General features: G+C 42.8%; 1 protein-coding gene and 1 long non-coding RNA gene across 33 annotated transcripts in view; one reads left to right on the top strand and one right to left on the bottom strand.

Annotated features, from left to right (window-relative positions):
* The window catches only part of NIN (ninein), a 92,570-nt gene that overhangs the window by 44,729 nt on the left and 19,861 nt on the right, over positions 1–27,980 (top strand). For 26 of the 29 annotated variants that reach the window (XR_011428844.1, XR_011428846.1, XR_011428840.1 and 23 more), the window contains 16 exons: positions 3,851–3,997; positions 4,478–4,645; positions 5,139–5,275; positions 5,587–5,727; positions 5,973–6,147; positions 8,701–8,811; positions 9,185–9,274; positions 11,252–11,390; positions 13,168–13,289; positions 14,416–14,921; positions 15,832–17,973; positions 19,263–19,388; positions 19,492–19,561; positions 21,214–21,429; positions 24,118–24,231; positions 27,856–27,969. Coding sequence is in view for 19 of the 29 variants with exons in the window: in XM_070242771.1 (XP_070098872.1) it covers positions 3,851–3,997; positions 4,478–4,645; positions 5,139–5,275; positions 5,587–5,727; positions 5,973–6,147; positions 8,701–8,811; positions 9,185–9,274; positions 11,252–11,390; positions 13,168–13,289; positions 14,416–14,921; positions 15,832–17,973; positions 19,263–19,388; positions 19,492–19,561; positions 21,214–21,429; positions 24,118–24,231; positions 27,856–27,969 (4,518 nt within the window). In the remaining 10 variants the exon portion in view is untranslated. The remainder of the gene's footprint in view (positions 1–3,850; positions 3,998–4,477; positions 4,646–5,138; positions 5,276–5,586; positions 5,728–5,972; positions 6,148–8,700; positions 8,812–9,184; positions 9,275–11,251; positions 11,391–13,167; positions 13,290–14,415; positions 14,922–15,831; positions 17,974–19,262; positions 19,389–19,491; positions 19,562–21,213; positions 21,430–24,117; positions 24,232–27,855; positions 27,970–27,980) is intronic. The other 3 variants (XM_023625102.2, XM_023625100.2, XM_070242836.1) reach the window with 1 other exon arrangement.
* Positions 2–27,966, bottom strand: LOC111769352 (uncharacterized). Of its 4 annotated transcripts, none has more exons than XR_011428853.1 (10): positions 27,835–27,966; positions 26,962–27,085; positions 25,501–25,892; positions 24,935–25,021; positions 24,630–24,727; positions 22,379–22,544; positions 18,384–18,481; positions 14,349–14,456; positions 3,841–4,081; positions 2–174 (listed from the first exon to the last, which is right to left on the bottom strand). It is a non-coding gene; the product is annotated as an uncharacterized lncRNA (long non-coding RNA). The 4 variants fall into 4 exon arrangements; XR_011428849.1 differs by lacking the exon at positions 24,630–24,727 and adding an exon at positions 4,427–4,654; XR_011428847.1 differs by lacking the exons at positions 2–174; positions 3,841–4,081; positions 24,630–24,727 and adding an exon at positions 4,287–4,654.

The following is a 27,980-nucleotide window of genomic DNA, read 5'->3' as shown; positions in this document are numbered from 1 at the left end:
GTAGGCCTTGCATCAAATTTTTATTCAAGAATAATAATCATGATGAAAGCTGCACTGGCCACAGGCTAGGAACAGCCATACTAGGGCTTCCTGCAGTATGTTCCAGAGACTCCATCCTTTTTTTTTCCTAGGAAGTAGTCATGAAGGGTCTGTCTTTGAGGAGCTCACCTTGTTCTGTAGAAAAGAAAAACTGATGATAGCTGATGCTGACTGAGCCCATACTGTATGCCCTCACTGTGCAAAGCACGTTACCCCGCATTATCATCAGACGCCAGCTCAGTGCAGCTCTGACATCTGATATGTCTGCAGACGTGGCCTCCACAGAGCCAAGTGTGGGAGAGGCGTGGAGGAAGGAGGAAGCAGGGAGGGAGTTCACTAGATTTGAGTTGGGGAATATTTTGAAACCCAGGCTGATGAGTTTAGGTTTTTGGAGAGAAGTCTCAATATCAACGCTGGGTTCTTCAGCAGATTGAGTAACATCTAGGAAAAACTTACTTTTACGGGCATATTGGCGTAAAGAGAGCCTCTGGTTAGGAGACCAGCCAGGAGCCGGCATGATATTCTGGTCATGAGGAAATGGAAAAGGGAAGATTGGTGGTTTGGAAGATAGAAAGAAATGTTGAAGGAGCCCCCAAAAGACTCTTGCTTATTAAAACTCAGAGCTTTACGTTTTCTGAAAAATTGAAAGGAGCACTAGCAGGACTGGGTGCATGGAGAGCTGTGAAACACAAGAATATAAATAATTCCAAGATATGCCTTTCTAAGAGCCAAAAATAGGATTGGAGGGACTTGGAGGTTAGGGCTACAGTCATAGCTTTGTGAATCTTGGATTATAACGATATTTGAAACCATGCTGTCTGTGGGCTCGTGTGATAAGTGGTATTATTTGCCTAAACCAGAAAGAGATTTATCTTCCAAGTAGTCTGGCTGCAGAAAAGCTTTTTTTCCCTTTTCCCTTGTGTACGTGGCCGTTATATACGCAGCGACTACTTTTGTAACGGCTCAGTGGTCATTGATTTTTCAGTGGCGGCTGTTGAGTCATAAAATTAAATTCACTCCTCCTAAATTATGAACCAGGGCCGTGTGCAGAACTTGGGTTGTTTTTGCCAAGAAATGTTGCACAAACTTGGGTTATTTATCTAAGAACAGTCCTTGGAATACGCTGTAGCCATGTGCCGGGAGTTGCACATTCTTGCGTGTGGAGTTTGTAAAACCTGGGAAGAGAAGTAGCACATTAGTTATTGTCCTCTGAGCTGAGGATGAATAAAGGATTGCTTATTGAATATGGCTTTTGCTTAGTGCTTTTCCTCAAAAAAAAAAAAAAAATCATGAAACACTGTAGTGCTTTGTATTCCTGGCTCTAGACCACAGAGGAGCTGAAGTGCACGATGATCTCAGCAACATGCAACTTGGATCCTGGAGTTTTACGAGTGAAAGCAATTGTAGGCTTCGTCCCCCTCACTTTATGGGTAAAGGAAGTGAGATCATTGCTGCTTGTTGCCGTTTTCATGAAGGGACCAGATTCACTGCCTTGCAGCTGTAACTAGTACTCTGCTCCCCAGAAGCCAGGGTGACTATGGGTCAGGGATGACAGGCTGTCACCCTAGATGCCAAATGTGGCCCAAAGGCTATTTTATTTGGTCTGCCCAATATTTTTAAAAATTGGACTTTTGTTGCGCTCTTTAAAATCAGGAGATTTTGCTAAAAATCAGAAGATTTGGCTCCATCTTGCTGGCAATGAGAAGCGACCAGCTCCTTCGCACAGGGCATGCATTCCCGTGTGTTCTGTTTGCTGCTTTAAATGGCACTACTTTCTAATGCCCTAGCCCCTCTGCCTTGCTGGTTGGCATCACCCTCCTGGCCCCTCTGGGTATTTAGGTTTGTGATTCGTATTCTAGTGCATTATTTCCCGACATACTCATGGGAAACCCACCATCCAGAGACCTGGTCAGCGTATCCTGGGGAGTGAGAGTGCCCTCGGCTCTGGACGTGGTTGCTGCATAGGCTGCAGAGGACACTTCACATGCCCACTTCACTCCATTCTTTCCAGCCCAGCCCTGCCCGCCCACCCTCATCTGAATCCATGTCCTTTCATTCACCACTTGCCCTCCATCCTATACAATAATGGTGGGACTGACTTGCTCCTGTACTCTGAATGGGTCAGGTGATGGGTGTCTAGGAAATCTGGAGGCTGCGTGTTGATTTGGCCAAGGTCACAAGGCAAAGTGGTATGGAGCTCAGGTTAGAGCCAAAGCGTGCTCCTTAACTTCAGCACACCCAGATTTTGCTGTGCTTCCTGCTTTGATGGTCCTGAAAGCCCAGTGCTCTAAGAAAGTGTTCTCTTGGTTGATAAGAACAAGACAGAGAAGCTAAGGAGTCTTGGCAACCTCAGAACCTTAGCTAAGCAACCTGTACCTTGCTTCTTCCAAAGATTTCCACTCTCTAGAATGATTTTCCTGTTTCAGAGTCCTCTCCAGAGGAAGTGGTATAAAAACAAGAATAGAAACAGATGTTTCCTATTGGAAGTGAATTGGAAAAAAGCATTTGAGGTAAAAGAAATGCCTCAAGCACTTACAAGAAGAATAAAATCAACAATTGTAAGATGGCATGAATCCTAGCAATAGTCCAGATTTATGAAACGAATATTGAAAATTTGAAGATGTTACAGAGAATTAAGGCTTTTGTTAGAATGGACGTGGTTGCTGCATAGGCTGCAGAGGACACTTCACATGCCCACTTCTGATGTAACAAGAGTTGGTAGGTTCTGATGTAACAAGAGTAAATTGTTGCTTATTCTGTCTCTTTGCTACTCAGTGACATGGGTACACCTGAGAGCTTCTTAGAAATGCCGAATCTCAGGCCCCACCCCTAGACTTACTGTGTCAGAGTCTGTCCTTTAACAAGATCCCCAGGGGATTTCTGTTTTATGCGTTTGAGGCATGTTCCTGTAGAAAAATGTTAGCCCCCAAAATAAAGAGGAATCCGACTGCCAGCAGGAAGGAGGTCTTTGCCTGCCTTCCCTGGTTTGTGGCCTCAGTGACTCACACTGCCTCAGTCCCCTTTCCATTCCTCTGTTGAGCGAGGGAGCAAGCCTGGAGGAGGGGCTCTGGTCCAGCTTCCCCTTCCCCATTATATAAGGAGCACTACTTGGTTACTGTCAGAGACGGCATAAAAGCCAGTCAGAATTCCCTTCTCTTTATGTCTCTGGAAACTTTCTGTGGCACATACACCAATTCTTCTTATCCAGTCTTTGTTTCTTCTGTGTGAAAGCACTAAAACAAATAAAAACCCCAAACACGCAGTGTTATTCCAAGTAACGTTCTGACTCCCAAGTCATGGGTTTCAGAACCAAACTCTTAGATCATTGCTCTCCACCCCAGACCAAATTCTGCGGTGCTAACATAGTGATTTCAAAAATTCAATGTAAGCAAAATATGTGGAGTCAGCATAGCGTAACGGCTTAGTGAATGTCCAACTAATTTCTTTTATCACAGCACTGGGAAGCTATATCTTTATATTTTCAAAGTAATTTTTTAATTCGTAAGAATAATGTTTAGCAATGTTAAAAATTACCTGTTCTAAGAGTGTGAGTAGAAGAGGAAACAGTTCATTGCTAAATTGAGTAAGATTATGAAGATGCTGAAAATGGACTTTTGTTTAGCTTGTGTGAGGAAGAAGGACATATTACTGGAAAGGAAAATAAATTCAACGAAGTGAGAATAAAGGGGCATATTGTATTTCTGGAGTCCTGGGATCAACAGAGGTGCCAATTTCTGTTGGCCAGGGGTGTACTTTGGGCCTTGGCTTATTTTGAGTGAAATACTTAAAATACGTGGTTACCGTTTTCTAGATGCTCGAGGAAGTCTTCCATAATCTTGATCCTGATGGTACAATGAGCGTGGAAGACTTTTTCTACGGCTTGTTCAAAAATGGAAAATCCCTTCCACCGTCAGCGTCTACTCCATATCGACAGTTGAAAAGGCACCTCTCCATGCAGGTAAGAAATGGTTTCTTTGTGAGTAGAAGTTAAAACCCATTTCAGTAATTTCTAATGAATTAATCTGCTGTCTGAAGAAAAATGCTGATGAGAAAGAGAAAAGCAAAAGGAGAGTCGGAAAGAAAGACTAAACTATTGGGAAGGAAAAGTTGGGTTTGAGAAATGACCATAAATTACAGAGTGGGAAGACCACTAATTATGCCCCTTAATGTCAGCTGTGGGTCAGACGAAACCTGGTGTTAAGTAGAGACACATCTCGTCTATGTCAAGGAACTCTCTGCCAGATCAATTGTTTTTGATAAGCTTTGCATTCTTGCCTCACTTGGAAAAGGAGATCAAAGGGGCTGCGTGACTTTTTTGCAGCAGTGTCAATTATGGAAACATGCTTTCTGCTCATCGTGGTCAGGACGGACCAGTTTCAGTCCTCACCAACGTCTTGTTGAAATTCCTGAGCTTGCTCAAGTCTCTCTCTTCTTCCAGTCCTTCGATGAGAGTGGACGACGTACCACAACCCCATCAGCGATGATGAGTACCATTGGCTTTCGGGTCTTCTCCTGCCTGGATGATGGGATGGGCTATGCCTCAGTGGAGAAAATTCTCGACACCTGGCAGGAAGAGGGCATTGAGAACAGCCAGGAGATCCTGAAGGTGTGGCAGCTAAAATGGGAGAAAAATAACAAATTGGGGCAGGGTTGGAAAATTGCACTGTTTTTTGAAACTGATTTGATTTGGTTTTTCCTTAATGATTCTTCTGTTCACAAGATCTCAGAGACAAGAGAGAACTTTTCCTACCCCCTTTAACCAGGAGTCTGTTGCTAGTTATTTTCCACATTTTTAAGCCCTAAATTATTGACAAGAAAAATGGTCTTAACTGATCCCTGGTTGGTAAAGATTAAACTACTGTGTTCATTTATAGTGCCAGATAGTATTTTTTTAAACATGCCAATAACCATGCTATGCTTTCCTTAGAGAGAACTTAGTTATGTTCTAGATTAAAGATTGTTCCTTAGCAATCACTAAAGATATATAATCATGCAGCTTCTAGATGGTAAATCCAGTTCTCTGTGTTTGTTTGACCTTCACAGCTTCTGCTTTTGGAGCACAGGACTAGTGATTGTCTTGACCTTGTTCTGATTTCTAGGCCTTGGATTTCAGCCTTGATGGAAATGTCAACCTGACAGAATTGACGCTGGCTCTTGAAAATGAACTTTTGGTCACCAAGAACGGCCTTCACCAGGCGGCTCTGGCCAGCTTTAAGGCTGAGATCCGGCATCTGCTGTGAGTTGAGTGGAAGGTTCACTCGCTCCGTCCCTTTCTGTTCTTGTCCAGCGGGTCATTCAGATGCTGAGACACACGTCCTTCCGCGTGTGCAAGTGGGGCTGACCTCCATCATCTCACTGCTGTGGAACGAGGAAGCTTCAGATCGGCACATGGGCTTTCAGGGATGTGGTGGAATGTCTTTTTGTTTGTAAGGGTTTGGGTTGTCTTGGTTTTGTTTTTGTATTGAAGCAAGCCAAATGAGAGTTTTTTTGGGTCTACTTGTTGCTTAGAAGCAGTTTCCCTTTAACTCTGTTTATTTCTGATTCTAGGGAGCGAGTTGACCAAGTGGTCAGAGAAAAAGAGAAGCTACGGTCAGATCTGGACAAGGCTGAGAAGCTCAAGTCTCTGATGGCCTCAGAGGTGGACGATCACCACGCGGCCATAGAACGGCGGAATGAGTACAACCTCAGGTGCGACCGGTAGGGCGAGGCCCCTGCTTTCTCGCCATCCAGGCCCAGGGAGTGGGGCTCAGCCTGCCTGCTTGGCCACACCTGGCTGGAGTGACTCAGGTGTGGCCAAGCCTAGAGGAAAGCAGGACACATCATATGCCTTCTTAAGGAGCTCCATCTCTGTGACTTTGTTTCCCTTTTTGGTGGATCTGCGTAGGGGCCTCTGAGGGATTTGATGGCAGCTTGTCGGTCTGTCCTCCCCCCAGGAAACTAGACGAAGAGTACAAGGAGCGCATAGCAGCCTTGAAGAGTGAACTCCGCAAAGAGAGAGAGCAGATCCTGCAACAGGTGGGCAAGCAGCGTCTGGAACTCGAGCAGGAAATCGAAAAGGCAAAAACGGAAGAGAACTACCTCCGGGACCGCCTCGCCCTCTCTTTAAAGGTAATCATCCCCTTAGTCTGTGTCCCTGCCGGGGGCACCATGGGGGAACCGTGGCTCTGTAAGAGGGCAGGTCTGCACAGGGCTCAGTCCGAGGACTCTTGTACGTTTGCCCAGCTGGGTCCTGACCCAGACATGGCTGAGACCCACTGGCGTCTGGATTTGGGGGGTATCCAGGCTTCTGGTTTGCCAACAGTGTCGATTAATGTGTCTTGTTCTTCTCAGCTGCTGAAGTTGCACTGGATGCTCAGGCTGTTTGGAACCTGGTTGATACCCTCTGCCTTCCCCCCTTCCCCCTTGTTCTTAGCAGGTGGCCTTGTCTCCTGCCACACAGCAGCCACCAGCTTTGTTTCTCTGCTTCCAGATGTTCCTCTGCCTTGTACTTCCTCCTCTCCTTTCCTGTGCCACCGGAGAGGAAGTGACCCTCCTCTTTCCTGGACCCTGACACCAATTATACAGTGCAGTGTAGTCTAGAGATAAAGCAGGGGCTCTGGACTCAGACTGCCTGGTTCCAATCTGGATACCACTACTTCCTGGAAACCCTTGATCAAGTTCCCCAAACCTGTTTCCTAACGTACAACATGGGCACCATTGTAAGACCAACCCCATGGCATTGATATGGGGATTAAAGGAGATGCTACAGATACAGTCTCTGGAAGCTCATAAGTACATAGGCGATAGTCACTATTGTTGAGGTTATGAAAGTTCCTCAAATTCCACACATCAAAAATTGAGCTAATTCTTGCTCCCTAACCAGCAAAATGCTTCCTCTCCAGAATTTTCTCCCTAATCTACATCATCACCATGTGCTGCAAGTCACGGAAGCTAAAATCCTCAGCCATCCTCACTCATCAGCCTTAAGTCCTGTTGATGCTCTGAAATGCCTCTCAGATTTAGCCTTCTCCTCTCCATTTCCACAGCCTCTGAATAGGCTCAGAATTCATCACGATTTCTGAGCCGGCTTACGCATATCCTTTTTTCTATTTAACTTCCGTTTTGCCACCAGAGCCACCTCACTAAAGAACACTTGCCACCATGCCGTTACCCTTTGTAAAGTGCAACATGGTAGCACTGAAGGCCCCTGCACGGGGCTCGTCCCCATCCTTTTCCAACTTCAGGTCCTGCCCGCAGCTGCCAGTGTGTGCCTGCAGCCCCTCTGAACGTGCCACTGGCTCTCATTCCTCGGTGGGCTTCATGCCCCTTCATTGCCTTCTCCAATACCCAAGGCCAAGTGACTTTTTTGTTCCTGTCACACTCACTTTTTTCTTGCCAGAAGACAGTGCATTTCCCATCGCATCATGGATGACTTCATCCTTGTCTGTCCCCTCCCCACCATCCAGACTGTGTGGACAAGTGACAGAATCTGGTTCCTGTTTCCAGAGCCCCAGCACAGGCCTGACACACCGGGCTTGCTCCTGATTGTTTTGACATCTAAATTTAAACATACTTTGAAAGACTAGAGTTGAAGACTTGGCATTTTGGGGGAAGGTAGTATTTTTTTTTTTAATGCTTCGAGCACATCCTTTTTTACTCCATATTGCTGTGTGAGGGTGTGAACTAGAATGTATTAAAATATACTGGCTCTATATTCTTTTGGCAAAGTGTACTTTGAAAATAATGTTCTTCCAATTAGCTTTTAACATTGGAATAGAAAATACATCAAATGACATGTCTGTATGGTTTTATTTCATTTTTTAACAAATATGGGTGGAAATCTCTAACAAATATTATATGTACAGGAAAAAAACCCACCTTTTGGACTTCAGTTGATGTATTTTATTATAATAATTTAAACATATACCAATTACGAAAAAACTCTATGTGTAGCTTTTACATCTTTAAACCAAAATAAAATTGTAAATGAAATATAAACCAAACTATATCATCACTAAGTGAGAATTGATTTTAGAGTTATTCTACTTTTTACAGTTTTTCTGTGTTCTCTTTTGCTGTCAGCCGAACAAGGTATGCTGCAACCAGTTTGTTTTCATTTGACAATATATTGAGAATTTTTTCCTGTCATTAAATTTTCTCCTGCAATGCTGTCCAGTAGAGATATAACGCAAGCCATCTATGTAATTTCCAATTTTCAAAAGCCCCATTAAAAGGTAAAAAGAAACAGGTGAAATTAATTTTAAATCACTTTATTTAATCCATCTCCAAAATATTATCGTTTTGACATGTAATCAATATAGAAGAATTATCACCGAGCTGCTTTACATTTTTGTACTAACTCTTTGGACTCTGGTGAGTACTTTACGCTTACAGCGCATTTCAGCGTGTACTTCACGTATTTGAGGTGCTCGGTGTCCACGTGTGACTGCTAGTGGCTGTCATGTTGGACACAAAGTTCCACAGCATTAAAAAAAGAGGAGGAAGACTCCTCTTGGATAAGATAAATATCAATTTTTATATTTACTTTTGTCTAATCTAATAAAACTTTCAGGATGGAACAAATTTTCTCAGCTAGAGCACTGTTGTATGCATCATATACAATGGTGCAACGGTTTGCTTCTGTTTTCGTCTTGCCTGTTTAATGTCTCCATGTCTCTTCAGGAAAACAGTCGTCTAGAAAATGAGCTTCTGGAAAACGTAGAGAAGTTGGCAGAGTATGAGAATCTGACAAACAAACTTCAGCGAAATTTGGACAATGTGTTAGCAGAAAAGGTAAGTCTGTTTGAATTTGATTTCCTCATAAGAAACTCAAAGTGCAGTTGCTCAAAGGACAGGAGCAGCGCCACCCAGAACATTGCTGGTAGGGGATTCTTTAGGGGCTAAAGGAGTTGTCCTTTCCGCAGGGACCAAATCTAGCAGGTTGGACATGAGGGAATCATTGCATGGTGCTGAGAAGTGACCCTGCCTTAGCCAAACACATCACTCCAGCACGTTCTCCACATCCTCCAGCTGGTGGTGTCTCTGCTTAAGTGTCACATTCCTTTCATCCTCAGGTGACTGGGTGGGCACGGGAACAGGCCTGTGATATGTCATAGGTCGAAGGAGGACACTTGGGAGATGACAGCTTTGCCCTTCTTCTTTCTAGTTTGGCGACCTCGACCCCAGCAGTGCTGAATTCTTTCTGCAAGAAGAGAGGCTGACGCATATGAGGAATGAGTATGAGCAGCAGTGCAGGGTGAGTGACTGAGGAGGATCTGGTACGCAGGGGAGTGCCTGGGATCCAGTCCCCTCACGTTCACTAGCCGTGGACCAGGAGTGAGTCCCTTTACCTGTGGGGCCTCAAGTCCTCGCCTACGAGATGGTAAAGTAGGAGTACCCACAGACCAGGGCTATTGTCGAGATTCATGAGTGAGTCTATGTAAAGTGCTTAGAACAGAGCCAGCGACTTAGCGTGTAACATAGTGTTAGCTGTCAGTATTATTATTTAGTATTCTGACATATTAGGGAATCATGCAAACTGCATTTGTCTGCCTTATCCAGGGAAGAAATCGTTAGTGCTTAGAGGAAAATAGAGTTTTATCCCAAGTGAAGGAATTCGTGGTCCTGCTGATGGGCTTATTCCAAAATTAGCCTTTCCTGGTCCATCACTGCAAACCTGGTCCTTGTCCTGTGAGTTTTTTTCAGAATACATTGCTTACTTTTATTTACAAAATGCAAATGAAACCGAAACTGTTCAAGTGTTTAGCTGGTAAATCATTACAAATTCCTACCAGAAGAGACAAAACTTCCTTATAAATAAGAGGAATCTTTGATGTTTTTTTAAAAAGTAACGCTCCTAATCTTTGGAATTTGGGTTTTTCCCTTAAACCAGAAACACTTGCTTATTTTAGCAAGGTAAGCATAGCTGAGTTCTGGCTGCTTTCGATGAAGACTGTACCCATGTGGAGATGAGATAAACCATGACTTCCTTGTGAGGTTGCCCATGGCCTGCCTTCTCAGGTGTCTGCACACTGAGAAAAGAAAGGAAACGTTTGTGCCGCTTGACAGTTAGGTTTTGGCTCTTGGCCATAATCAAGTAGAAGTGTTTTCTTTATGTCTTGAAAGTTAATTGTTTCATCAGTACAATCGATTAGCTCTGCTTCCCCAAATCCATCCTCTTCTTTATTTTTTTAACAGCTTTTCATAACCATACAAGTCACCCATTTAAAGTGTACAATTCAGTGCCTTTTAGTATATTCGCAGAATTGTGCAACTGTTACCATAATCAATTTTAGAACATTTTCATCACCCAAGAAGAAGCTCCCACTCCACTTAGCTGTAATCTCTCTCATGACCCATAGCTCTAGGCAACTAATAACCTGCTTTCTGTCTCTATAGATTTGCCTATTCTTTACATCTCACCTAAATGGAATTCTACAATATGTGGTCCTTTGTGACTGGCTTTCTTCATTTAGTATAGTGTTGTCAAGGTTCGTCCATGTTGTAGTACATCCAATGTATCAGTACTTCATTTCTTTCAGTTGCTGGATAAAATTCCATTAGGTTGCTATACCACATTTTATTCATCCATTCATTAGCTGACGGACATTTCGGTTGTTTTGAATATTATGAATAACGCTGCTGCGAACGTTTGTGTCAAGTTTTTTGTATATTCTGTTAGGTATACATCTAGGAGTAGAATTGTTGGGTCATATCATCACTGTACGTTAAACCTTTTGAGGAACAGCCAAACTTTTTGCAAAGGGTTTGCATTATTTTACATTCCCACCAGTATGAGAGTCCCAATTCCTCCACATCCCTGTCAACACTTGTTACTGTCTGTCTGTTTGATTCTAGCCATCCTACCAGGTGTGAAGTGGTATCTCATTGTAGTTGTGATTTGCATTTCCCTGATGCTAATGATGTTGAGTATCTTTTCATGTGCTTGTTGGTGTATCTTCTTTGGAGAAATGTCTATTCAGATCCTTTGCCCAATATTTAAATGGGCTATTTATCATTAGTTCTTTATGTATTCTAGTTACAAGTCTCTTATCAGATATATAATTTGCAAAAACTTTGCTTCCATTCTGTAGGTTGTCTTTTTACTTTCTTGATGGTATCCTTTGAAGTGCAAAAGTTTTAAATTTGATGAAGTCCTATTTATCTATTTTTTCTTTTGTTGCTTGTGCTTTTGGTTTCACATCGAAGACTTGTGTCGATTTTTAAACTCCAGGTATTACAAGACCAAGTGGATGAGCTCCAGTCTGAGCTGGAAGAATATCGTACACAAGGCAAAGTGTTCAGACTTCCCTTGAAGAACTCTCTGTCAGAAGAGCTTGATGGTCACAGTGGGTGCACTGAGCCTGACCGGGGTAAGCCATTCAGACACCATCTTTACAATGTCTGCCTTTGACTTTTGTTTTTTTCTAAAAAGTGTAAAATTGAGTATAAAATCTCAAAACTTTGGCAACCGAAAAAAAAGACTTTGGCAATACTATTTTCTTGAGCTATTTCACTTGTGGTCTGGTTTTTCATTTGTCCTTGAAGTGTTTATGAAACTATTTCTGTCTGATTTTGATATGCATCAACAAAGGAATGGAAAAATCAAACCACAGGGGTATTTGCTTTGTTTAAAAAAAAAACAGCTGGCCACAGTCTGAGAGTCCAGGCCGGGGAGTGTTAGAATTCAGACACTGAGCCTGAATCCTGCCTTTCTAAGATTGCCAACTGGTATGACGATGGTTTTGGAGAATGGGCCAGCCAGAAACCACAGAATTTGGTTTCTTAACTCTGGCTGTGCTAAATGTCTGCAAAACAACAAATAAAATAATTAAGTGTTGGTTGCCTACATTCACTCTCAGCTCTTTTCCTCACTCCTGATATCCTGCCTCTTTCCTCCAGTGTGCTGAGTTGGAATTTCAGAAAGGGCTCAGAGTAAGTTCTGCTATTAGAAATAGTTTTCTCCACTGCTACTTGGAGTAGGAGTATAGGTTCTTACAAGGGTTGTTTATCCTTCTCCTCACCTGTTTATTCCAGAGTAAATAAGGGATTAGGAAGGGGACAGGAAGAGGCCCTAAGACCTTTCCTCTGATTCTAAGTCTGTCGCCTTATTGTAGCTTGAGGATGGAGCCCAGCTGATGATATGATACATCTCAGCAGCTTTTCTGGGCTTTTCCATAGATGACCAAGTGTTGGGGGTTCTCCTTATTGGTACGTGAAGCTAAACCATCATGGGGTGGTTTACACCCCAAGTATTACTTCTCAGTTGGGGTTATGCCATGATGTATGAAAAGAAAGCCCAAAGCAAGACAATTAATCCCAGACACTAGACTTATGCCCTTTCTCCCATCTGCCTGTGTACCTCCAGCATGAAAAACTTTTTGGAGTCTCCTGCCTTAAGAAATTTCTACATAGTACAAAACATAATTATCTTTTCTATGTACTAGCTCAGCCTCCAACTTATACTTCACTTTTTCAGTGTCCTTCTTAGTCACCATCATGGGTAGCTGCAGAGGTGAGCTCATATGGATGAGTTGGGAAGTTCTCCCCTAAACTGCCTATGTCCAGGTTCCTAACCTATGGCCTATTTTTTTTAATTTTAGCTGACAATTTAAGGTGGGTTCCACCTACAGGAAGTTAATGTCACAATACTCAGTCTTCTGCAATGTTGAGTGATAGGATGGATATCCTGACCCAAGAAGTTAACTCCTCAAGCACAGCAGCAAGTATGCTAGCCATCACTCTCCTGCCACATTGCTCCTCTGCTAGTGTGTCGCTCAGTGCTTGTTGGATGGATAGAAGGCTGGTTGGTTTGACGAAACTGCCTCACTCTGCAGCATTTTCATTAGGAGGAGGCCACCTTTAAGAACAATGTCCACACCTACCCCCACCTACTGTTCAAAAAGAGGGATTTTATTAAGTTTTGGTACACTGCCTGTACATGCAAGAATCTGTCCACCTTCACTTCTTCCTGTTTTCCCTAATGCTTGAAAAGAGACTTCTCCTGGCTTCTGTTGTTTCCTAGTAGATGTCATCTGTGGCAGTTTAGGCTGAAAATTGTTCCTTAGTTAAACTGAATGTCCCTCCTAGGATGCTGGTTATGTTACTGAAAGAACCTGCTGCAGGGTCATGGGTCCCATGTGTTTTCAGGGCTTGGCTCTGAGGAATGCAATCCACTGAATATGAGCATTGAGGCGGAGCTGGCCATCGAACAGATGAAAGAGCAGCATCGCAGGGACTTGTGTCGCCTGAGACTAGAGCTTGAAGATAAAGTAAGTCCTTCTTGTCAGTCCAGCTCTCTTTGAGCTCTGACAAGCTTTTGTGTGCAGACACTCTCGATTCTTTTTTATCATAGGGTGGCACTTTCTGTACATTTCCTCCTGCATCTGTGGCTGCCAGGAACCCACTTATTCAGGATGGTTTTATAGGCTGAGGGTGAGGCCTTTTCCTCCTGGGAGAGATTTTTTCCAAAACATAGTATCTTCAGCCCTAGCAAGCATGGAACTTTTGAAGGCCATTACATTATTTATAACTTGTAAAAAAAAAATGTCTTAATAAAACCAAAAAAGCCCTTTGATATAGCATTACCTCCTAAACTAGGTACAAGTTCTGAATCTGGCCTCCAAAACCCTTCACCATGTAGCTTCAACTTAGATTTCCAGTCTTCTCTTTCACAATTCCTTTGAGTCACCTCCTCCTCCAGCCAAAAAGGTGGTTCGCTGTTCTTCATCAAACTGTCCTCTTTTGCTCATGCTGTTGCATGCTATGTGATTATTCCTGTCTACCTTTTGAAGGTCTGCTCACCCTTCAGAGTTTGTATCAAATGCCACCTCTTGCATGAACCCATTCCTGAATTCCCCGCGACCAAATGTAATGTTTTCCCTCCTTTGATTCTCTGGGTTACATTGTAGCTCTTTTTCCTATACCTTTTATATTTTTTATTCTGCCTTGTAGTCTACTTGTTTGTACTTGTCATAACCATGTCTGGACTGGTTTCTCCTTGATGGCATAGACTACATCTTACCCAGCTTTTGGTCCCCATGAGGCCTGTGGAATGCTTGATAGGTGTTCGGTAAATATTGAATTTAATTAACTATTTTAAGGCCCCAAGTTTACAGTTAGAAGGCATGCCTGGGAAGACAAATGGTATCCATGAGAAGGTCTAGTCGCTTTTAATAGAGTTGTTCAGAAACTGACAAAATTCAACCAAGTTAAAAAGGAAAGCCAACCGTGCCTGACTTAAAAGTGTCTTATTTAATGTGGTTGTGAATTAAGTTACTTTAAAACAAAATGGGAAAACTGAGGAATGTCTTGTAGGAAAAAGTACTTACCACCCCCATCACCTTTCCATGGCCTTGAGTTGAATAACGTGGTGGCGGTTTTGCTTCCTGACCTTAGGTGCGCCATTATGAGAAGCAGCTGGATGAAACCAAGGTCGCCTGTGAAAAGGAGCAGGAGAGCATGAGGCAGAAGTATGAGAATGAGGTGCACACCTTAGAAAAACAAAGAAGTGACCTTAAAAAAGAAATTGCAGAACTTCAGGGCCAGGCAGCAGTGCTCAAGGAGGCACAACAAACAACGACCCGCAGACACGAGGAGGAGAAGAAACAACTGCACATGAAGTGGGATGAGGAGAAGACTCAGCTGCAGGAGAAGCTGAGGCTGGAGCACGAGATGGAGCTCAAGGCTCGACTGGAGCAGGCGGAGGAAAGCCTCACCCGGGAGAGGGATGGACTCGCTCATGAGGGCGCCTGGACAGAGGAGAAAGTGAGAGGCTTGACTCAGGAGCTGGAGCACTTGCACCAGGAGCAGCTCAAAGGCCTGGTGGAGAAGCACACTCTTGAGAAAGAGGAGTTGCGGAAAGAGTTCTTGGAAAAACACCAAAGAGAACTTCAAGAGGGAAGGTAAGGAAAGTGGGGAAATGAGCAGCCTGGGCGCTGTCCCTTGGGGCCACGAGGAGTCCCGGTCAGTCAAGGAGACAGGACAATCAGAAGGCCTACTAGCCCATTCATTGCCTAGATTCCTTTTGGTTTTTCAACCTGTTTGCCATTCTTTAGACATAAGCCTACCCTGGAGTTATTGAAACTGTTTTTAAAAAAGAAGAAAGTATTTCTTGTATCAGACTTGTATTTTTTAAGGTTCTAGATGAGGGTAAGATTATCCCAAATGTGGTTCCTTCGTTTTTCAGTCTTGTTTTCTGAAAAAGGCTATTTCTACTAGATTTTGGGCAAAGTAACTCCTCCGAGAGTTACTAGACATGATTCTGTGCTCACCTTCCCCACTTGAGATCTCAGGCACACTCGAGGGCTTTGGTTGCCTCACTCTCTGGTTAACTCGGTGCTACTTTATTAAATAAGAGGCGAAAGCATAATGAATTCGTTAATATGTGTGTTTATATGACTGCTATCCTCCAATGTATACTCAATTAAAATGAAAGAATTTTATGTATTTCCCAATAGGAGTTAGGTTAATATGCATTTGATCATTTAATGTAAAATATCAGTTTAAGTTTTTGGTTAAAAATCCATAAGCAAATACATGCAGGAGTATGCCAAAGAATTTGGTTTCTAAATTTTCCTTCTAAATTCAGAGAGAGGTCAGTCAGTCTTTTGAATTAATTACGGCTGCTGGTCCTGGCTCTCGGAACTGAGATGCCCTCTCAGTATAAAGGAGTCACATAGCCATCAGTGAAGACCACTTTAGAAAGGACTTAGATTGTTTGCTTGGCAGTCTCTTCTATCCAGGGGAGATGTGTTTTGTTTGCTTCTGGAGTTGACGGCAGTTTCAGTAATGCTGTATGTTGACCACATTTAGGGAAAAAATGGAAACTGAGTGTAATAGAAGAACCTCTCAAATAGAAGCCCAGTGTCAGGCTGACTGTCAGAAAGTCACAGAGAGATGTGAGAATGCTCTGCGAAGCCTGGAGGGCCGCTACCGCCAGGAGCTGAAGGAGCTCCTAGAACAACAGTGCGAGGAGAGATCCCAGTGGGAGTTTGAGAAGGACGAGCTCACCCAGGAGTGTGCAGAGGTCCAGGAGCAGCTTAAAGAGACTCTCCAGAGGGAGAAAGCAACTTCTCTGGTCCTGAGCCAGGAGAGAGAGATGCTGGAGAAAACATACACAGAACATTTGAATAGCATGGTTGTTGAGAGAGAGCAGCTCCTCAAAGACCTGGAAGATCTAAGAAATGCCTCTGAAAGTCAGCAAAGTCTGCTGTCCGAGCAGATCCTTGAGCTGAAGAGCAGCCATGAAAGAGAGCTGAAGGACCACGAGCAGGTCCTGTGCCAGGCAGGCGCCTCGGAGCAGCTGGCCACCCAGCGGCTTGAAAGGATACAAAGGGAACATGACCAGGAGAGGCAGGAAATGATGTCCAAGCTTCTGGCCATGGAGAGTGCCCACAAAGTGGCCTGTGAGAAAGCAGAGCAAGAGAGGGCCAAGATGAGCACAGAAATCTCCCGGCTTCAGAATAAAATTAAGGAAATGCGACAGGTGGCATCTCCTCTCTCCAGGCTCCAGAGGAGCTGCCAGGCAATGGGAGGGGAGGAGGCAGAAGGGAGCGGAGCCATGTCCCTGCTCCAGCAAGGAGAGCAGCTACTGGAGGAGAACGGAGATGTCCTCTTAAGCCTGCAGAGAGCTCATGAACGAGCTGTGAAGGAAAACGTGAAAATGGCCACTGAAATTTCTAGATTGCAACAGAGGCTGCAAAAATTAGAGCCAGGGTCGGTCATGTCTTCTTGTTTAGATGAGCCAACTACTGGATTTCTTGGAAATTCTGTGGAACAGACAGCGCCATTTTTACTGCAAAACCAAATGGAGCAGGTGGAAGGTGTGGCCGTGCGGTGCGCCCCAGGTGAGCTGCAGGAGCCTGAGGTTGGGGACCTCGGAAGCACGGGGACCAGCTCTGCTCAGAGACAGCACGTCAAAGTGGAGGAGTCTGAAGCAACAATAGAGAGTTTTTCCGAGCTTGGAAATAGTGAGGAGACCAGGACTGAGACCTGGGACCTGAAGAATCAGATTTGTCAGCTTCAGGAACAACTAATGATCTTACGCGCAGACTGCGATCGAGCTTCTGAAAAGAAACAGGACCTACTTTTTGATGTTTCTGTGCTAAAAAAGAAGCTAAAGCTGCTTGAGAGAGTCCCTGAGTCTTCTCCCAAGTATAGACTGTTATACGAGGATGCTAGCAGAGAAAACGACTGCCTTCAGGAGGAGCTGAGAGTGATGGAGACGCGCTACGACGAAGCCCTAGAAAATAACAAAGAACTCGCCGCAGAGGTTTTCAGATTACAGGACGAGCTAAAGAAAGTGGAAGAAGTGACTGAAACATTCCTCAGCCTGGAAAAGAGTTATGATGAGGTCAAAAGAGAAAACGAGGAACTGCACGTTCTGGTTTTGCGACTTCAAGGCAAGATTGAGAAGCTGCAAGAAACATCGGTGCTGCCGTGTGACTGTGTTTCCTTGAGGGAGGCCTGTGAGGATAGCCTGGCGGTGGACCCTGACGAAGAGGTGCTCGGCCTAAGTCAGACCCTGGAGGGTGTGCCAAGGGTGGTGAGTGTACACCACGTTATAGAAGAACATTACCAAGAAGGCCAGTACCTCGAGCAGGAGAACACACAGCTCCCGGAAGGAGGAAAAGCCCGTGAAATTGCCTGGCTACACAGAACCATCCAGACACGTCGGGAAAAGCCGGGAGTACAGAACCAGGTTACAATGGAGGGAAACCCTGCTCTCCTCCACCTTCAGGACAAGCATTTTCAGCATCAGGCCACCATAGCAGAGTTAGCACTGGAGAAAACAAAGCTGCAGGAGCTGACTAGAAAGTTAAGGGAGAGAGTCACCACTTTGGTTAAGCAAAAAGATATACCTTCTCAAGGAGAAAAGGAGGAGGAGCTGAAGGCAATGATGCACGACCTGCAGGTGACCTGCAGTGAGATGCAGCAGAAAGTGGAGCTCCTGAGGTAATGTATGCACCTGCCAACATCATGGATCCCAGCGAGCACCTCACCACATCTAACTCCCGCTGCCTGCTGTGCCTAGAGAAACTAACCCCCTGGTAATCTTCAAGAAGAGAGCAGAACTTCAGGCTTCCTCTGCCTCTGCATCCTATTAACAACTAGACTAGCCCTGCCTCCGAGGCATTCCCTTCCCTTCCTCCCGGGAACTCAATGTCTTGTTCGTTTGGGTGTGAAAGTCCATAATGGAGCGTGTCTGCCTTTAACAACATGCTCGTCAATGTCTGTCAAGTCCTTAACTCTTCCTAGCACTTGGTTTGGATGGATAAATTTTTTTTTCTTCTGAATGTTATTTTCCTCGTTTTGATGAAACAAGCTCTGTGAGAGTGAATGCCTTTTGTGTATTAATAACTCACCTGGTAGATCAGAACTCCCTTCCTGTACTAATATAGGAAAATGATGTGTCTTGTGGCTGACCGTGTTTCGCTTGTATCATGTAGCACAGGCTGATATTCTGTAAACAATGGAAATTTATCTTAGGACATAAAATTTCATTGAGGAGCTACCAGATTCTAATAAATGTGCTTGAAGAATAAAGAGGCAAGTGAAACTAATTGGAACCACTGCTCACTTGACTTTGTAAAATATGATTGCTATAGTCTTCTAGCAAATTCGGTTTCAAAAAAAGACTCGTAAAATATTACATCGTCTGAAACAGCTTAATGATCTGAAACAAAATTATTTAATTCTAGATGTAGTTTTTCCTCTTCTTACTTCAGACCATTTTTAGTTCTAAAAATCATAATATGATGAGATGGATAAAAATCAATGTAAACATTACTGTACATATTTCACTGCGGCCCTTTTATTTATGTGTGAATTTTCTTTCTCTAGGTCCCCTGGGCCCTAAAACTAAAACTCACACAGCCAAGTAATATGGTTTTTGTCTATTCGGAGCAGGAGGACTAGAGACTGAGTGGAGTTACCTGCTCAGAGCAGTGCGCTCGCCACTGAGAGCAGCAGCCAGAGCGGGCACTGCGTCCTCACCTGGCTCCACGCTGAGGGTGTCAGCCACACTTCCTTAACTTAGTCCTTTAGTGAAATTCTTACTTCCCAAAAGAAATGAGTCAATATGTCATAGCTTGATTTCCAAGTACTAAGACACTACTAATTTAGACTTTTCTTTATAACTGGCGTGGAGTACTTGTTTTATATTGGAAGTTACTAGAAAGTATTTCCAAAGATGCCAGATGACTGCCTTGTTGTAACTATTTTTTTAAATCTCTGTACTTCAGATATGAATCTGAGAAGCTTCAAGAGGAAAATTCTATTTTGAGAAGTGAAATTACTACTTTAAATGAAGAGGATAGCATGTCTAACCTGAAATTAGGGAAATTAAATGGATCTCAGGAAGAAATGTGGTAAGATGTAAATTTTCCTAAGGCATTCTTGCAAGGACTAAAACTATTTTACTTCAACTTTTAAAGCCTAACTCTTAAGTTATATTTTCATTGTCCCTTTTAGGCAAAAAATAGAAACTGTAGAACAGGAAAAAGCTGCAGTTCAGAAGATGGTTGAAAATTTAAAGACACAGGTAAGGTGATACTTAATATTTCCCAGTGTTTCCTGATTCTGAAATTTTCTTTGTTTATTTGAAATTTACAAATTTATAGGACATGCTACTTGAATAGCATGTAGCTAATGATGGTGAGGTTGCAAATCCTGAGTTTCACAGTGGAAGCTCACTTCTGGCTGACTTGAAATGATCTCACCCATGTTTTCTTCTAGGACTTGTATAGTTTTATTGTTTGTATTTAGACTCCTAATCCAAGCAGAGTTTATCCTCATGTGTGGTATAAGATAGGGGTTTCTATTTCTCGTGAATATAATAATGTATGTATTATCTCTAGACTCTGAGTGCTTAACGTAAGCTCTGTAACCAGTAGTGGGAGGGGGAGAGGATGGGGAGGTGACGCCTCTAAAACCAAACCCGTGAAATCCCAACCCTATCCCACATGTAGTTTAGATTACTGTTAGCTCCTTCCTCTTTCCTCACCATGATTGAAAGGAGAGAGTTAAGGACAGAATTTCACAGATCTAGAATACCAGTTAATTGTTATATCTTTTCACCAAGAATTCAAGAATTATGATTTATTCAGATAGCCTGTGCCATTCAGTGCCCAATTTGTATAATCTCACACCATGCAATTGTGTGGGGGAAGACCATTTAAGAATCTGTCTGAAACAGTCAAAAGACAAGGACATCCTGGGAAAAGAGTATTTTCAGTACTTGAAATAGACAGGGTACTAACATCTAAAATATATTCTGTACTCTTACAAACAAATGGCAAAACCCCGTTGAAAAATAGATAATTGACATGAATGGTCAAGTCACAGGAGAAAAGAATACAACATATAAAAAGATGGTTAACCTCATTAGTGATTAGGAAAGTGCAAATTAAATGTTTCTTTTTTTCACCTGTCAGATTAGCAAATATTAAAGATTGGTGTCATCTGGTATTAAAAAGGGGGTGAGGAAATGCGTGCACCCAGACGTCATTGACAGGGCTACAAGTTGGTAGCACTGTGAGGAGGACATTTTGGGGCTCTCTATCAAAACAGCTATGTAGATGCCTACCTTCAAAAAATGATCCTAAATACAAAATGCTACCGTGTGTAAATGAATTTTCTAGAAGATTGTTTTGTTTCTTCATAATTAAAGGAAAGAATGATAAATCTATATGTCTGTCAGTGTGGGCATGGATAAATGCATTATGGAATACCCTATAGCCACTAAAAATAATAGCATGTGGAGGTTGTTGAATGCACTGACTTGGAATGACAAGAGTCTATAAGATATTATAAGTGGAAAAAGCAGGCTGTCCAAATATCTGAAATGATTTTGATATAATGATAATGATTTTGTTATAAAGAAGAAAAAAATCTCTGTGTTATATGGGTTTTGTATATGCATAGAAAACAATCTAGAGGGATACGTATCCAGCTGTAGACAGTGGCTCCCCTGTGGAGTAGGGCTGGACTGAGTGTCCATCACTTCTTCATATACTTGCGAATTGACTGAATTTGTAATAATGAGTATGCATTATTTCTGTTGTTAAGTGTGTGTGTGTGTATATATATATGTAACTTTACCTACATAAAGAGGCAAAAAAATTAGTTTCTAAATCTGTTTGTTAGCAGAAAGTAGGGTAACTAGTTTTTAAAACATATTTCCATTTTAATTAGATTTCAGAATTAAAAACCAAAAACCAACAGTTGAATTTGGAGAATACAGAACTTAGCCAAAAGAATTCTCAAAATCAGAAAGAATTGCAAGACCTTAATCAACGTCTGGTGGCAGTGCTATGCCAGGAGGATAAAGAGCCAGGACACAGTGCACTGGAGGAGTGGGAACAGGAAAAATCTCATCTGAGAGAAGAACTGGAGCGCTGTAAAGTCCAGGTACAGTCTGTGGCCACGCTGTGGCCTGTCTGGAGGGAATCCCAAGAAATGAAAGAAAGGCTCGTATTAAATTTCTTATACATAAAGTCTTAGTAATTAAAACAGTGTGGTACTTGCACATGAATAGACAGGTAAGAGGAATGGAAAGTCTAGACCCGAATACAAATGGAAAACTTGTGTTTAACAAAGGTAGCTTCTCAAATCGCTGGGGTAACGATGGACTTTTTAATAAGTGGAGCCTGGACAATTGGGTAGACATTTGGAACTAGATACAGTTAGATCCATATCTTATACCAAATGTGAGGATAAACTGTGCTTGGATTAGGAGTCTAAATATAAACAATAAAGCTGTACAAGGACTAGAAGAAAACATGAGTGAGTTCGTCTTTAACCTTGGTGTAGAGAAAGGCTGTCTAACTATGACTCATAAACCAGAGGCAAAAAAAAGAAAAAAATGATTACATTTAAAAACTTTGCATGGCCAAAAAAAAAAAAGCATAAACAAAGTCAAAAGACAACTCACAAACTGGGAGAAAATATTTACCTCCTATACCACAGAGAGGGGCTAGCATCCCTACCATGTAAAGAATTTCTGAAAACCAAAGGCCTTAGGACCCAAATCTGACAGCAAAATGGGGGGAACACAGGACAAATGATTCACAAACAGGAGATGAAAATGGCCCTCAAGTCTATGGAAAAATGTTCAAAATCACTCATAAGTAAAGAAATGCAAATAAAAACAACACTGATGTATCATTTTTCACATATGAGACTGACAACAATTTACAAATATGACCACATATTCTTCTGGCAAGGCTTTGGGGAAACAGCCCCTTTCATACACTGCTGGGGGGGGATGTAAACTGATGTTATCCTCTGGAGGGAAATTTGGCAATACCTAACAAGATTGCATATGTACTTACCTTTTGTCCTACTTCTAGAAATTTACCTTAGAGATGCACCTCCAAAAATATGAACATTCATAGGCACAGAGTTATTCCTTGCAGCATTGTTTGTAATTGTAAAATATTGGGAACAGCCTGGATGCTCATACGTAGGAGAGCGGTTGCATGAATGTGGTGGGTACAGCCACACCATGGAGTAGTGCTCTGCAGCTGTTAAAAAAAAAAAATGGAGAGAGAGAAGGAATGAGAAAGATCTCTATTGATATGAAATGATTTCCAGGACATACTGTTAGTGAAAAAATAAAGGTGCAAAGAGCATCTGAGGGCGTCTGGAGTACGTCTTTGTCCACGTAAGGAACCGGGGACAGGTGTCTGCTCATTTGGGCAAAGGGAGCAGAGGAAGGATGGGCCAGAAGCTAAAGAGATGGTTACCTTGGGGGTGGGGGGAGGACGGACTAGAAATGGGAATGGGAGACAGATGAGGGAGGGGGTGACACTCTGAGTATGTCTTTTTCTATGGCTCTGACTTTTAGAACACACATTCTTCACATATCCCCAAATAAACACACCATTCAAACCAGTCCAGATGTGGGGGTACCAAAATGGAACACAGCACTAACAAATGAACCTGACTATATTATGAATGCATAACATAACCACAATGGGAAGAGAAGAATTAACTTAAATAATTAAGTAATTGGAAATCACATCTTGACTGTATACTGTAGGACTACAGACAAGACAAAGTGCACCCATTGTTATGAGGATCTAGTCAGAACATGTGTTTCTGAGTGGGTGTGGGTTACTAATTCTGGAACCACTCTGTGTGTTGTAGGATTGAGCAAATGAGTACATATACTGTAGACCATAAGAACTGAGTTTCTCACTGTTGGAGATGGAGGTGTAAATGGAGAAACGCGGAGGGCTAAGACGAACCCTGCGATGCTGGACTGGGATCCCGGGTGTTAGCGTAACTCACGTTTCTGAACATATATACAGAGAGAGAGACACAGATGTGTGGATACAAATGGGTGCTCAGGTCTTGGTGTCTAAACACCGTTCTCCTATACAAGGAACCAGGGCTCCTTGGAAAAACGATGGATTCCAAGGCTGGGGCAGGGAAAATTCAAGATGAGCTTGGAACATCTCATGGTGCCAGAAAGAAAACAGTGCTCACAAGAAGATGGGGCATGTTGAAAGGACACAGGGCCCAACCCGAAAGGAGCTTCTAATGACCAAAGCTGCAACAATTAGATCAACAAAGTAAATAATCATAGTATAGCGTAAAATAAATACCTATGGCTTCATACTGATGTAAAAAATTGGATAAATAAATAAAGCAGGGAGAAACAACAGCTCTTCCTTAGAGTAGAATTCTAATTAGTAAATGGAGAAAAAAAGAAGGCAAAAGAAAGTCATCATTAGGCAAATACCAGAGTAATAATTTTTGTAGACAAAATCCACTGATAGACACTAAAATTAATAAGCAAAATTTAAGGAGAAGCACGATTTGCATAGTCTCAAAGTATCTCCCCCAAGAGAAAGATACAGACTTTATGGTGGAGAAGCCTGCAAAAACTACCTTAGAATCCATGGTCCTGCCATTTAAGTGGAAAGTGTTTTGAAAGATAGTTGAGTTCTGTTGAGTATGAGGGTGAATGGTCATGGAACAACGTCATTGAATTTATACTAGTGTCTCCCCAGTGCTCCTTTTGGGAACCCTGCAATTTCCCTCCGGCTGAATGAGTATGTGTATTGTTTGACTTTTACATTTTTTTCTTAGTCCTCCACTTTAGTGTCTTCTCTGGAGGCAGAACTTTCTGAAGTCAAAATACAGACTCATATTGTGGAACAGGAAAACCTCCTTCTCAAAGGTGAACTGGAGACACTGAAACAAGTAAGACTGTGTGCTGTGTGGGGCGGGGTGGGGGTTCACAGAACTATGCGTACCTGACGGTCTGGCTTTTCTAGCCATCAGTATCCTTTTCACTGAGTCCTGTCAACTAGCTATTACTTAGTAAAGTCGAGGGCTTGCAGAACAAGTCTGTTTATAAGGGGTCCTATCACTAATTCTCTAAATGTCGTCTTAGTTAGGTAACTTACATATGGTCTAGACTGCAATTTTGTTCCTATAAATGAATCCCACCACTGCAGTTTAAGAAATTTGTTGTTCTGCTTTCTCCCAGCCAGGTGATAAAGTAATATGTTTGTCTAAAAAGAGGGTGACTTTCTTGTTCATAACTTTAACAACTATTCACCCAGATTTGTGAGACAGATAAAGCTGGCTGCTCTTACCCCTTCTTATAGCGAGTATGAGGCATCTAAGACACTGGAGTAAATTCTAGAGCATTATCAGGGCTGCAGTCTCACTTAGGAATTCAGCTTGAAGAAGCCTATTTCAAAGTTTCAAGCAAAGACAATTTTAAATATAAAAGAGAGTTCACCAGATTGGTTACCAGGGGAAAGGGGGGTGAGGGGTGGGCACAAAGGGTGAAGTGGCGCACCTACAACATGACTGACAATAATGTACAACTGAAATTTCACAAGGTTGTAAACTATCATAATCTTAATAAAAAGTAAAAAAAAAAAAGAGGGTTCACCTTAAAGTTATATCCTGAATGTCGTCCTATATTCTTCTTTATTCTGAATTTTTCAAAGAGTAGAGGAAACTTTCAGTTTGAGCAATCCTGATTTATAATAGGAGAATTTAGTTGTTATGTTTTATTTATTTGCTTCACCAGACGATTGCTTTAATATTATGACATTATTAGGTTATAAGATTCTCTGTCTCTGTTCAGCCTCTGAGCATAAAGGTACACTTCTCTGAGTGCTGAGATATTGGTCTGGGTCACTGAGTGTTGTGCTGTGTTGGTCTCTGACTGTCTGCTCTGAGTCCTGATTTCCTAATAGGCTGGTAAGACTCTCAGGGAACTGCTGTCTCATAACGCCCAATACGGAACTGGTACCTAATAAGCGCTCTCTAAGAACATTTTCAAGTCAGATGCTGCTGTGCAAAGGATGTCTGTTCTGCCATAACAGAAGCTGTCTGTCCATGTAAACAATCCCGAAGTTAAAACTCCCAGGGCCCTTCTGTGGTGTATAAGTATTGCAAAGCTGTTATTACCAAGTTCATCCTCAGTTCCTTGGGCCTTCTTTTCTCCTTTACCTTTGGAAGGTCTGTCTGTTGTTCAGCCTTTAAGATGATAATGACAGGTTCCAAGTCCAGAGCACAGGAAATGTTTGTGACTTTGCTAAGCTGGAGACCAGAAGACAAGGAGCAGGGCTGGGACTAAAATGGCATGATGAGGATGTCATTTGGCACATTCTTATTGCATATTTTTTACAGCGGTATTGATATAAATAGTGAGATGGAAAACAGTGAGCCCTGTCTGCCTTTGGGAGGAAGTTGTTTCGTGGCGCCTGGACTCTTGGGTCACAAGAGTAGGATGGTGTCGGCCCACCATTGCTGCCATGTGGCTTGGACCCAGAAAGCCCGTGCTGCTCTGTGTGACATCATGTCTCATGCACAAAGCACTGTCACTGGTATTATCTGTCGCACTGAAAAGAAACACAAACAGCATCAGAAGAAGTCACAGGCCAGTCTGTAGACACCCAGGAGGTACCTGGCTTTGGGAGGGTCTAGGGTGGGAGGAAGGTAGTGAGCAGAGGAAGACCAGTCCCCTAGTGACCCAGCACCCGGGTGCTTTATGATGCATTTTCCTACGTCCTTCCGACTGTTTAGATTTGCGAGGTGAGCTGGATTTGCTGCAAGTAAAAGACAGGTTCAACCCTGCCACACTCTTCCTAAAGCTAATGTAGAAGAACTTAAGGTGAGAAGTAGGAAGATGGCCATAAAATCATGATGATAAAGAGCTGAAAATTGGAAAGCCTGGTGAAGCAGAGGGAAATTAAAAATGTATGATCTATGGGGAAGGGATAAGGAGTATAAAACAATCAGTCTCTTGAAGCAGTAGTTGAGGGGTGAGGATATGCCCCCACCCCCACCCCAGGACATTTAGCAATGTCTGAGGACATTTTTGGTTTTCACAACTGGTGTGTGGTGGGGGGAGTGCTACTGGAATCTAATAGTGAAGCCAGAGGAGCCAGCCCCATGGCCGAGTGGTTAAGTTTGCATGCTCTGCTTCAGCGGTCGAGGGTTTACCAATTTGGATCCTGGGCATGGACCTACATACCATTCATCAAGCCATGCTGTGGCAGTATCCCACATATAAAATAGAGGAAGATGGGCACAGATGTTAGCTCAGGGCCAATATTCCTCAGCAAAAAGAGGAAGATTGGCAGCAGATGTTAGCTCAGGGCTAATCTTCCTCACCAAAAAATAAAAATAAAAAGAAGGAGGAAAATGTATTGTGCTATATGTACACAAGTTAACTGATGACATAATGGCAGCATGTTATGTGCTTTACCCTGAAGGTGAAACAGAAAGCTAGGACCGTTATTTCACAGTGTCTGTCTGGTTGAGCCTGTCTGAGCAGACATTCAGCAGTCAGTTGGAGAATGGAGAAAAGCGAGCAGGGAACATTTTGTTAAAGTTAATTATAATGCTCTAGCGTTTATATTGTCCTCTGAAATGGCAGCAGCCATGAAAGCGCCCACTTATAAATACCTCTTTATAGATACAGCCACGAGATGTGATGGGAGGGCTCCTTTCTCTCTTAGAGCTGCACAGATGTCCCCATCTCTCCGACTTCCAGCAAAAAATGTCTCGTGTTCTGAGCTACAGTGAAAAACTGCTGAAAGAAAAGGAAGCTCTAAGTGAGGCATTAAGTGGCTCTGTTGATGAGGCAGGCAGAAGGGGAACAGTTTTTGCCATCATTGTACAGTGTGTACCACCATGAGCATGTCTCCACACAGTGGCACACGGGCCTCCCGTGTTGACCTAATTGTTCCAAACTCTTCCTGGAAAGCATTTCAGCTGCCGTTATGTCACCTCAGAGCTCCTGAATCCATGATTTTAACAAGAGTCTGGATTAGTTGTTTAATAATTATATTACTAAAGACAGTAATATAAAGTTTGTCTCATTTTAATAGGTAACCATGCTATTTATATATTATTTAAATATATGACTATTCTACTGATATATGATGTAACTAATATAAATATTATTGTATTTAACAATCTGAGCTCTATTACATAGACACTTTTTTTCCTATTGTATTTTCCCTGGCAAATCCAGAAACGCTGCATGGTCCCACCTGCCTTAATAGGCATTCTTAGTTTCCTATTACGGTGCACTCGAGATTTCTAATTGCCTTCCAGCCCATCATCTCTCACCCACAAAATATGAGGCAATGAGGAAGAAAAGTGGAAATCCCCAAAGAGAGGAGCCTCCTCAAAATAAAAGGGATAAAGGGAGTCAGGAGCTGTCTTTCTCTCCCCTACCCTGCTCCCCACGTAAACAGATGGCATGAGATCTTTTCAGCACAAGTGGAGGCAGAGAAACTGAGGCTAGATACGTTTGCAAAACTGCCCTGTCACCTCCTTTATCTTCCTAAACAGCTGGCAAAATCCAGACTCCTAGAGCACAGAGTCGCTACTGTGAAGCGAGAGCAGAGGTCTTGGGAGCAGCAGAGCGAAAGCTTGCGGTCACAGCTGACGGCTTCCCAGCAGAAGGTGCGTGGACG

Source organism: Equus caballus, chromosome 1 (assembly GCF_041296265.1).
Source record: "Equus caballus isolate H_3958 breed thoroughbred chromosome 1, TB-T2T, whole genome shotgun sequence".
In the NCBI taxonomy this organism is placed as follows: domain Eukaryota; kingdom Metazoa; phylum Chordata; class Mammalia; order Perissodactyla; family Equidae; genus Equus; species Equus caballus.
The sequence above is the reverse complement of the archived record's forward strand: the minus strand, read 5'-3'. Positions and strand labels throughout refer to the sequence as shown.